Consider the following 12,259-nt stretch of genomic DNA (forward strand, 5'->3'; position numbering starts at 1 on the left):
CAGAAGTCTCAGAAGTTTTCATCAGGGAGTTCATCTCAGACTTTCTTGTGGTAACAGTGTGATGGTGTGTTTAGAAGTACAAGTAAACACAAGGTATTACTAGGTAAATATTCAGTGTGTTTATTGAATTAACTCCACAGAGATGCAGATAGAAAACTGTACTTCTACTGAAGACTCCAGAACACATTGTGAACAGGGGCGGGGGGAAAATAAATTACAGGATGGCAAAGCTAATTTACTGTTTCTTGTGGAAAACGTAATTGACGTTGCCTGGTGATACAGGCTTGCCAACATTTCAGTCCTCAAAGTTAAGACAAAAGGATCCTAATCCCCCTGAGCAGCTGCTATCCAGGAATTAACCACAGGAATTCACCCCCTCATGTCATTTCTGGAATGAATCTTGGTCATATAATAGCTAATCGGAAGATTAAGGAATGAGAGTCAATCAATTATCTGAAAATCAAGTACGATGTTACTTAACTTTTAGAATGCTCAAGCAAAATAGGGTGGTAACATTTGCTCTGTGTGAGGTCTGATGTGTAACTCTGTACTGGCTTGGAGATAGGACAAGTCTCTATTCTGAATTTCAGTAAATCAATAATGTATTTATCCTGGAGTACACTAAACCAGTTCTAAGCAGATTCTGAAATACTTACTTAAATGAAGCTTTTTCTGTTGGATGTCTACTTTGAAAATGACCTTAAAGTTGACAATGGCTTTGGACTTTTGAAGAAATGTAAACTAATTTCCTGCTTCAATTTTTAAAGTTGTATGTGAAACCATCAAACTGCAGTGGTTTAAACTAACTGCACTCTGGAAAATATGTAAAACTTCCAAACATTTATTGCAACATGCCTAATAATGATTATGCCTGCTGCTGACTAATTTACAACATCTGTAAGATCATCCTTTAATCTCTAGCCACATGAAAGTGGAACGGGTAGACTAAAGGTAAGATAAATCCTGGAATGCACAGGAAAGCACAGCATACTAAATTGGTTTATCAACAGAAGGAAGGGTGCAAAGAAGAAGGAACAGAAGATGACACAAGAGACAGAAATTCTTTACGACTAATATTGTCATCTGTTTTCTGTAATCCGTCATATCTAGTTAGAGAAAGGCAGTAGAATTTTGATGCTAACAGAAGAAAGAAATCAGTGAAATAAGTCATTGCATTAAGCCATATTTGATATACAAGCATTTATGTCTAAAAATCATGTGCTGACGAGATTGTTCAGCTGTTGAGTTGAACATATGCCTCTTCTGTATTATAGTGCTGGATTATGTCATTAAAGAGTTCAGTTTCAATTTTAGGGTAATATTTAAATAGATCATTGTACTAAGGCAGCTGTTAAAGGGACCCCAAGATGAGTTATTTGTTTAGTTGGATGTGTTCAACAATAGCCTTTGTTCATGAAAGAGCCAGAGCAAACAAATGATTGTAAAAGGGCACACTTGAAAACAATTACTTTTCACCCATTCCTTGACAGCCTTGGCTGTGAAACCATCCAAGGTAGAGAGGACTTCTTTGCCTGTCAGGCTGTAAGCAAACTTTTAGAAAAATTGATATTACAATGTTTGGCTGGGATGTAGCAGCCCTTCATAAACAAGGGGATATTGCCAGAAAAATAAAAGAGTTAAATGTCAACAACAGGATGCAAATATTTTACTTGAGCCAGTGTAGTGTTGTATCTGCTCTTTACGGTATCTCCATTATTGTTCCCAAAACTGCAGGTGGTATTTTCATTTATAAGCACCGATCAATAATTTGGTCAAAAATTCTCATAGACCCATCATCTTAACCAAGAGGCTCTTATTAGAATGTCTACTAAGCATGGCCAATTAATTATTTTTTTTAAAAGAATGGCAATGCTCAGATTTCTTTTAATGGCATGGCCTCTCCATCATGTAGGCAGATGATGGAGTTTAAAAAAGGTGGTTTGGGAACTGTAGTAGAAGACAGTTTAAAATAATGTGCTTTTAGGAAAGTTACATTCAAATGTATACCGTAATACTTTGCCAAGTCTTCTACAGAATGACCACCCCATTCTGTCAACTATAAATTACATATATGTTGACATACTTTTAAATCATATATCTTTATCACATATGATAAAGCAGATTTGTGAGTTTCATTAAAATTAATCTTCAGTGAAAAAAGTCTGATTTTACAACTTTGTACAATAACACTCCTTTAAAAATTTAATTTATATTAAAATAAAAATGAAACTGGTTCAGCAGCTCAGGAATAGGTACTGTGGTCACTTCCTCACATTTACATGAAGTTTTTAGTACCGTCAGTAAGCAAAAAACCACATTGAAAAGGAATTAAAAGATCTTTTAAAGTAATAGTAAGAAGAGAATAAACACTTCAACTGCCTGGGGATGGAAAACTAACCAAAATTGAACTTCCAGTTTATTGCATTCAACCAATTACCACAAGGGTCTCCAAGCACTGAATAATCTCAGTAGTATATATGCCACCGAGACATTGCAAACAGGGTGAATTAAGGACATATTTTCCAGTCCTTATTATTTTTTCTTTTTTTCCTTTTTTTTTTTTCCCAGCTAGATAGTTCAGGTTATCTGTGTGTGGTTATAGTTTAATTCAATCATCACACAGGAGCCTAATGACACTGTCTCTAGACAACATGAAGAAATATATCTGCCTTGAATCTCAAACTGCTGCTGCATATGGTATGAATAAAGAGAGATCTGCAGCTGAAAACCTGCAGTAAGACAGTTCTCAATCATCTGGGAATAGAGGGGGTAGGACAAATGCTCCCTCAAAAGGCATGAACATTTGGACAGAGCTGGGGACTGAAGGAGAATGATGTTCTCCAGTTTCACCCATTAGTGAACCAACTAACAAACACAATGGTGTTGTTGTTATTCTTTTGCCATAAGCAACAGGACTCTGTGTGTGGGCAGCAGTTTAGTGGGGAGGAGGATAAGTCGACCCCTTTTTGTCCTATTGATTTTTTCCTATTTGCATGACTTGAGCAAATTAAATGATGCAATATGGCTTTTTGTTACAAAACAAAGTGAGAGATACCACCCAGACACATATGTTGATTCGTAGAAGCTGTTTACATGAGAATGGAGTGAAATCTACCGTGAACTGAGCATAAAAATTCGATTCAGGCTGGGTATTTTTTTTTATTATGCTTGGGCCAGCAAGACTGAAACACAAGTTTTCCAAGAGTCTCTCAGACCTTGACAACTAGAGAGTTGTAACTGAGGAATTCTTAATTAAACCTAAAGGAGGATGAAATGTTAAAAAAAAAAAGGAAATAAAAGGAAAAGTAATAATAACTTTTTTTTTTTTTTAAAGGCACCTGATTGTTTATTTCATGTGCAGTGATTCTTAATGACATTATTCCACAACTTCCCTCCCCGTACATACCCCCGGATGCAGCACTGGCCAGCACAGCACAGCTTATCCTGCCTGGTTAGGTACCCACGCGTTTGAAAATCTAAGCAACAGGCTGATAAGCAGAATTTAACTTGCTAAAGGATGCAGAGAACTTGACAATTTTAAAAAATCGGTGAGCAGAGGAGGTGCTTCCCTTCACATGACCGCAGCTTGAAATTGGGCAGAGAGGCTGCCAGGTAATGTGCAAAGGCAGAGTATCCCACGGCACCTGGTGAGACACCGGCCCTGGGCGAGAGCCGGGAGTCCGGGCTCCACCGGGACCCTTCGGGGGGCTTTCGGCGCTGACACACGGAACCGTGAGTAGCACACGGGCCCCGAGGCGGCCGGAGACCACGGCATGTTGGCACACCGGCACCAAGCCGCCATCCAAACCCCCTCCCGAAGTAGGCATGTGGAGCGAACTGGACACGATTTTTCACGCCAGGAAAGCCCCAACCCGGATGGCACCGCCGGGCGAAAGCACAGCCCAGCCCCTCCGCTGCCGCCGCCGGGCGCCCGCCCGGCTCCTCCGCCCTTCCCCGCACCGCGCCCGGGCAGCGGCGGTACCTGCGGGCGGCCCGGCCCCGCTGCACGGGAACGGGAACGGGACCGGCGCCGGGGCCGCCGCCGCGAACTCGGGCGCTGCGGACAGAAAGTAACGCGGCGGCAGAGCCGGCGGCCGGGCCGGCACGGCGCTCCCCCCGCGGGCTGCCCGTGTCCCCTGCGGGCGCGGGGCTCGCCGGCTGCCCGCGCCTCCCGCGGCCGGGTCCCGCTGCCGCCGCGCCCTCGCCCCCCGGGCGGGAGCGGCCGCCCCCCGCCGCGGCATCGCCCCGCCACCCGCGTGGGAGCGCGGCAGGTTCGCGGCTCGGCGCAAAATAATGAAAGAAGCCCAGAGCACCGCGAACCTCCCGCAAAGCCCGGCGCGGCCCCAGGTGGTGCCTACCTTGGCTTCGGCGTGCGGCAGAGCCTGCGCCTCGGAGCGGGAGCAGCAGGACAGGCGGGGGTAGAGGCCGCGGCACATCGCCTCCCCGCCGCCCGGGGCCTCCGGGGACAGCACCCGCCGGTCCCGCTTCTTCAGCCGCCGCGGCGGGGTCCCGTTGAGGCACCTTCTCCTCCGGGCGCCGCTCTCCCCAAACTTGGCATCCCCCTCGAAGAAGCACAGAACCACGGCCACCAGCAGCAGCTTAAACGGCAGCATCTTGAGCATCATGCCTGAGGGAGCGTGTGAATGCACCCAAACCGGGGGTGGGGGGGTGGGTGGGGGGAGAAGGAAGGAGGGGAATCCCACTGACTTTTCTTTGCACTTCAGATCAGGAAACCACCTCCCTCCCCCAGAAGGGGAAAGTCTGGAGGAGAATAATAACAGCAGCGGTTAAAGAGCCGACCGAGGAACAGCACCTCGGCCACCCCCGCTTCTTCCAAAAAGGTGGACCGAAGAGGCAGGAACGGGGGGGACCGAGCCCCCGAGCCCCGGCGGGAGGATGCTCGAAGCCGGCGAAGTTGTGCGAGCGGCACAGGTTTTAGCAGCTGCCGCTGCCGCGCCGAAGCGCCGAGGCTCGGGGCGGGCCGGGCAGCGGGCGGCGGCAGCAGCAGCCCTTCACTTGTCGTCCCATAGGAAGGGTGTCCCCGCGGCGGGACTGCGGCGGCGGCCGGGCCGGGCGATGCCCCCTCCGCTGCTGCTGCTGCTGCTGCTGCCGGCGGCGGCGGCGGCTGCGGCTCGTCCGGGCTCTCATGTTTCGCTCCCTCTTTTCTTCTTCTTTTTAAGCGGCGCGCGGGGAGGTGCTGCCACCGCGCGCCCTGCACGTCACCCGGCGGCATCCACCGGCCGCGCGTGCCGCCCGTGGGGGCCCGCCGGGAGCGGGAGCGGCGCGGGGGCCGCGCCCGGCGGGAGGCAGCGGCGGCGGGCCCCGCCCCGAGGAGATCCCCCCGCCGGGGGGTCCGGCTGCCCCCTTCCCCCCGGGGCAGCGGGAGCCGGGCCTCCCGGAGGGCCGGCGGAGAGAGGGAGGGAAGGAGGGAGGGAGAGGGGGCGGGCGGCTTCCCGCTCCCCTCTCTCGGCGGGAGCCGGTGGGGTCGCGGCGGTGCCCGGCGGAAGGCGAGCGCCGTAGGTGCGTCCTGCGCCCCCGAGGGCCGAGGCGCCCGAGGCAGGGCTCCCTCGGGGTCGGCTCGCCCGCGCCCGCCCGTAGCCCCCGCAGCTCGTCCCCAGCGCCACGGAAGGTTCCAGAGGCGCGGGGCCAGCGTCGACGGCGGGAGCTGCCCTCAGCTCCCGGTGGCGTTTTGCAGCGGGGCTTCGGTGCCGGGGCTGCCTCGAAGGTGCCGCGAGCTGGCGGACCCGCGCTGTGTGGGCGCGATGACCGAGGATGTTGGGGATGGCGGCACGGCGGCCGTCTCTAAGGCCGTGAGGGAGAGGCACGTGGAGGGCTGAGCGTGGGCCCGGTGTGCCGAGAGCGGGAGAGATGTGTGTGGGAAGAGCAGGAAGATCCAAGTACCTGGCGCCTGCTGGCAAGAAAGCGCCTGTGAGAGGCCAGGACTCAATTTCGGAGTAAATTTCAATGTCAATTTCAATTGCTTTGCCATCCAGAAAGGGAAGGCCAGCAGGGGTGAAATGGAGGAAAAAGATGGAAGCCCAGGGTAAGCCCTCAGAGGTTGCTGAGGTGCAGCTACAGCCACTGACTTGGAGGCGAAGGGCAGCTGCAGAACCAAAGTCAGAGGTATGTTTACCAGGGACTGGCTTCTCATCCCAGAAATTGAGGAAACATTGGCATGCACCCAAAGAGTTCCCTTAGGAGGGAGAAAGGGAAAGAAGTATTGCATTAGTTCCTCACGAGCACTGGTGTCTCTAAACCGACTAGGCCCTGTTTTTCACCAAACAAAGCGAGTCTCTTGGTATTTACACTTGAGCTCTTAAACAGCCGCACTGAATTAAATAGGAGTTTGGCATGGATAAGCAGCACATCGGGTAAATTACTGAGTGGACAGAAAGAGTCTTTCCTCTTCCTTCAAGTGCATTTTTGAAGGCAACTCATGACTACTCCTTGTCTTGCCACTGACTCTCATTTGACTGAAGGTTTTCCCAGCCCAGGCTTGAGCCACATCCACATGAACAGGGAAGGCCTTGTGGTGCAGCTTGGGCTTTGTCACTGATGTTGGTGAGTGAAATAAGGCTGTACTCCTGAGATACAGTATCCTTGCTTTGTTGTTTTAGAGAAAAGTTCTGCTTTGCAATACACAAACTTGTCCCATAAGCAACCTGACATGGCAGAACTGTGGCAGTGCAGTTCTGTGACATCAGCTGTGCCTTTTGCATTACTCAGGGGTACTGCACAGATTATCTGAAATGAAAGTGATATACACTTTCATGTATATACAGCAGAGTAACAGTATCATCATAAAGGCACTTTTATTCCCAAGCAGATCCCTCACAGGGGGTTACACTGGCAGAACTGTAGTGGCCTAAGGACAGAGCAGGAGCTCTGTGTGTCTCTTCCCCTACGTAAGCATAAATATCTGTTCTAGTTCTCCAAGAAGGTGAGTTTAGGGTATATTAATTAGAGAAAGATTACCCAAAATGGGCTTTAGATCAAACTGCCAGACTAAGAAAGAAGTGACAGTTTGTGAAGAGCTGTTTCTACATAGAAATTTTACTTGCATCTATGATGGAGACATTTCCCAGAGATTCTGTGTAATGTACTGTTGACCTTGTATAATTTGAAGTGTTCAAAACTTCAAGCTCTATAGTGATGGGGTGATGTAAAGATGTATAAGCAACCTTGAAGAAGGTTGAATGTTGTTTAAAACCTCTGAATAGAAATTGCTGATTCTCGTGGTTTTGTGCAAGAAGACCTGATTTAATCTAATGTTCCTTTCCACTCTTTAAAAGTACAAGTTGGCTTCTTTTCTAGTGAAGTATTTTTCTTGGTTGATACAGAATTTTATTTTAATTTTAATAATGCAGAGTTAAGATCAGTATTAGTAGTATATGCCAGTTCAGAGTGTTAACTTGAGGTGACTTCCAGCCCCTGATAAACAGAGATAAGGGAATACTTATGTAGTAAAAACATACACATAGGAAATATGGAAAATAAACATGTCAGTTTTTTAAGGCCACCTGGATTCTGTCACATGAGGCTTATTACTAGAAATAATTAAACATGATGATGCCATAAGTGAGCTGAATAAATTCTGTTATTTCTTCAGATATGATGAGAATCTTTGTAGGATATAAGTGAGAATCTTTATAGGATACAAGTAAGAGTCTTTGGATTACAGTGCAATTACATGTGAAAGGGTTAGAAAATTTTTAAAAGGGAAGCTATTTCTGCCACACTGTTTGAATGTAGCTGGATTTTCTTCTGGATTTGCCTGGAAGATAAACAGACTGTGCTTAGTTACACCATTACTTTAATTAATAGGTATTATTATATATCTAATGATATGTCCTTGAGTACCTGTTATCGTGTGGATTGAATGCGTCAAGAGTGTGAGGCTGATTGTGGCACACACTTGAAATTACTGTCTCTCAAATTATTTTATGTTATACATATTTTGCAAGGGAATTCAGCTGCGCCAAGAAACCTGCTTTCAGGTTTGAAGACCAGTTGGACATCAGGAAGAGTTTTTTCAGTGAAAGGATGGTTAAAGCACTGGGACAGACTGTGCAGGGAGGGGTGAAATCACTGTCTGTGGAGTGTTCAAGAAACAACTGGACGTGGCATTTAGTGCTGTAGTTAAGTTGGCGTGATGGTGCTCAGTCACAGGTTGAATTTGGTGATCTTGGAGGCCTTTTCCAGTCTTAATGATTCTATGATTCTAGGTCCTTGGACTCCCCAGCAGTTCGAACAAAAGAGGAAATGTGTAATTGCATGTAGCAGCTAGAGGCAATTTTGGGAACCACAGTTATCACAGGAGTTTACAGATAGGTGCAGAAGCTGGGCAAAGTGATTTCATGGCACTGGGTTTGATAGAAGCAAATAGTAGCATCAAACTTTTAATAAACTGCCAATAGATGTTGTTTGATGGCACAGATTTACATATTCTTGGGATTCACATGGAAGCTTTCCATGTAAAACTCACTTTCACCTCACTTGTGAAAAGCTAAGCCCATGTAGTGCGAGATGTGTCTTCATCAGAGCTAAATTCCAACCTTCCACATAGGTGACAAATACCTGGCATGCCATGAGGATGAATATTGCAGTGTTGGAGCAGGCTTGGAAATTATGATATTATGAAATGATGATATTCTGAGAAATTATGGCATTCCAGATCCTAGTGGGGGAGCATCCCCCCTGTGTATCAAGAGCACAGCTAGATAAAGCAGGTGGACTTCAGTTCTAGGGACAGTAACTCTGCTCTTGTTTTAACTGAAATTTGAGTTGAACTTCTGAAACACATTTGTTTTGTAAAGAGAAAAAAAAAAGCTTTTTTTTTTCAGAACCACTTACTTGAGGGTGAGATCTCTCCATATCTCATTACCATTACACTTTTCACTGAGTCCTTGTATATACTGTAGGATTTCTTGTGAAGCCAGTGATTCCTTTTCAGTCCAGGTAGTTCTCTGAAGAGCAGAGAGTTTGGCTTGGTGATCCTTATGCATCTCTTCCAACTTGAAATATTCTAAAATTCTGTGGTCTTATTGGGATTACTCATAGACCAGTAAGAAATACTCAGCCATGGATTGATTCTGTGCTGTAGATGCTCAAAACTAGAGTTCCATTTCTGGAAATTTCAATTATTTTTTTTAAAGCACCTTTAATTTGAAATTTTGTATGTTTCATTTAGAGAGGAAAAGCAGAAAAATCTTTCTAAAGGTCACATAGTTTGTTTAAATTACTTTGAAACAGCACCAAGCTTGAGAGCTGAAGCTCTGAGGCTTCTGCCTCAGCTGCGGCTCCTGAAACTTCAAGTTCCCATCTCCCTGTTTTCTGTCAGCTAGATGGACAGAGACAGAGGAATCTGGAAATTTGGAATGAGGACTTGGGCAGGAGTTTCAAGGTTTGGCAGTCTGGGCTCCTGTGCTTCTGGCTTTTTTTGGGTGAAAGCCCAACTGTCCTGAGAGTCCTATTAGAAGTAAAGTTGAGAGTTTTTTCTGGCTCTGGGCTGAATCACTGGGGCTGGGGTTCCTGTGGCTTCAGGGCAGAGAACTGAAATATCAGGAAACTCTGACTCTGGGACAGTCTTAATGGCAGGAGTTCCCCACAGCTGTGAACTCCACAAGTCCAGTCACTGTAGCAGCTCCTCTGGTAATGAAGAAGGAAAACTGCTGGAATGGTTTCATTAAAGTGTCTTGTGGTTAGTCAGAAGTTTATAAAACCATTATATTTTTGCTTATATTTCTGTTTGTGATGTAACAGAATTTTTTCAGTTGCTCAAAACATTTCTGGTTGGTTCTCCCCACCCTATACTATAGTGCACATAATTTCATGGGGTTGAGAATAACATGTTGCTTGTCTTTGCATACCACAAATACAAGGTGTGAAAGCTGGTATTGCATGAATGAACAGGCCTTGTTAGGATATTTTTTTATGGGAAAATAGGTGCTCAGACAGTCACAGAAAGGTTTTTAGGGTATGCCTTTACCACAGATTTCCCCATGGCTCTTAGAAATCTTCTAACCCAGCTGAAGCCACCTGGACCATTTGAGTCTGTAAACTAATGGGTCTCCTCTCTACACAAGACTTCAAAAACCCTGATTCCCATCTGTGTACAAAAGCAGTATTGGACTGATGTTAACTCCACTTGATTGGCTCATCAGGGATTAAGACCTGCAGATTGTTTTAGCACATCACGGCAGCTGCTAACACAAACCTTCAATTACGTGTGTTCAGTTTTGCAATGAGGGCTGGTCTAACTAGGAGGCAGATAAAGCAAAGCATTTTGTGAGGGAATGAAGACTCAAGAGGCCCTCTTGCCTATAGCCAGCATACTTTCACTACCTGCTGTAATTCACCTCAACAGCGGGTCTCTATTTATGTGTGTTACAAAGAGACAAAGGAAGCTGCTGTGGGAAAAATCTTTCTTTCCTGCCAGGGACTGTGGTAATCCCACTCTGTACTGCAGTTTACAAGCCACGTGTATGTTGTGTATTGCTCCAGTGTTTGAAGTATCCATAACTTGCTGTAGGAACAATTTGCATAAAATGTCAACAGGGGAACTGTAATACTTACCAAAGTAATAAAGGTCTTTCTGAATAAGTGATATTGTGCATGCCAGAACTAAATAATGGACTTAAATATTTGTGCCTAGTATTCTTTGTAGCCTGCTGAGTGCGGGGATGGAAATTTTCCCCTGGCAGTGTTAAAAGTAAACTGTCAGGAGGCTCTGCTGTGAGCTGCCCAATGACTGGGATGTCAGACAGGATTCCACAGGTTTTCCCAGTGCTGATGCAGTGCATGTGCATTTCCCTTTGTTCCACAGATCAGTGTGAGTCAATTCCTATTTGATGTGGAAGCTTGGGGAAGTTCTTCGTTGTAGCTTTTGTATAATACATGGTAAGGCACTGTGTACAGCATTGCTGCATATCAGGCATATATGCTACATTAACTTGAGTCTACTTTACAAACAATAAAAAAAACTTTTCTCATGCAGATGGAAAATAACAGTGGAGTCAGCAACCATTGCCACATATTTTTCTGGAACAGCATGTGTCCAATTCATACGTGTGATGCAGCTTTCAGAAAGATGTCTCTAGTTCAGTACCATAATTTATCTTTTGGAAAGTAAGGAGTTCGGCTCTCTTACAATTGCTCTTTGGTGCATTGTTCTCACAGCTACCCAGGGCCCTGGCCCATGGGGGAAGCACTGTACCTAACACTTACCCTCAGCCCCGTGCTAACAGCCTCCCCCAAATCAGTCGTTCTGCCATGTTAAGCTGTTCCAAGCGGTGGCAAACGCTGCCTTGTGTTTCTGGCATCACACATGAGCTCTGCAGGCTGGTGTGCACTTCTGTGTGGTGTCATACATACATCAGGCCAGCGTTTCCAGGTGCCTGTCCAGCCTCCACTGACCTGTGGTTGCAAATTTTATCCTCTCTTTTCTTTACTTTTTCTGTCTTGTTTCCCTGAAGAGGGATTGGGAACATTGTGTTACCAGCCTGAATCCTGACCAGATGAGATCAGCCTGGAGAGGATTAAAGCTGTAGCCTGAGTCCCAGTCATGTAAAGAAAAAGCTGGTGGAAGCAGGTGATTTTGTAAAAAGCTAATTCTTACGGAGGGTATTCTTTGGGAATCTATCACTCAGTTTGCCCTGCTTTGCCCCCCTCACACTCCTGTGATGCACAGCCTATGGATGCAAGACTATGGATCTCAGATTATATACAATAGTGAACCTTTAATCAAGAAAACCATGCTCAGGTTCACAGTAATAAAAAGGGAATGCCAGCACTCATTTGGGCAGTAGCTTAGGATGTGGTCATAAAGCTGCTTCAGCCGCATGGAGTACTGTCAAACTGTCAGGTTTTGGGACTCCCTGCTTCTGCAGCCTGATACTATTCTGCCAGGAATGTGGTCTTCAAAGACAGATTGGACTGTAAATTCTTCAAACCTTGAGGTAAAGAGTCCATTAACTTTGGTGAGAAATAAATCTATGTAGGTGGTGGGTTCACACACAGGTGGCAATGTGTGAGTAATTTCTTTCATTTGACTGTAAGATGCATGAACAAAGAAGATCTTTGGATAAAGATGTAAACTGATGTGGATGCCAGATGAACTTTGACTGAACTTAAGGCCGAACCACATTTTAAAAAATAAATAAATTACCCAGGATAAGGAGAGACAATAGCAGATGCTGGAACCATCTGTTCCTGGACAGCTCTAATAGAAAACTCCTTCTAGTCTATTGCATGTTTCTTT

The 12,259-nt window shown here is 46.1% G+C and overlaps 2 protein-coding genes across 2 annotated transcripts in view; one reads left to right on the forward strand and one right to left on the reverse strand.

The window, feature by feature from the left end:
- HHIP (hedgehog interacting protein) overlaps positions 1–4,625 on the reverse strand; it is a 70,808-nt gene extending 66,183 nt beyond the window's left edge. Inside the window, exon 1 of the mRNA XM_064416762.1 lies at positions 4,359–4,625. Within this exon, the coding sequence (XP_064272832.1) occupies positions 4,359–4,625 (267 nt within the window). The remainder of the gene's footprint in view (positions 1–4,358) is intronic.
- The window catches only part of ANAPC10 (anaphase promoting complex subunit 10), a 171,007-nt gene that overhangs the window by 154,602 nt on the left and 4,146 nt on the right, over positions 1–12,259 (forward strand). The window lies entirely within an intron of this gene.

This window comes from Passer domesticus, chromosome 4 (genome assembly GCF_036417665.1).
Source record: "Passer domesticus isolate bPasDom1 chromosome 4, bPasDom1.hap1, whole genome shotgun sequence".
Taxonomy (NCBI): Eukaryota; Metazoa; Chordata; class Aves; order Passeriformes; family Passeridae; genus Passer; species Passer domesticus.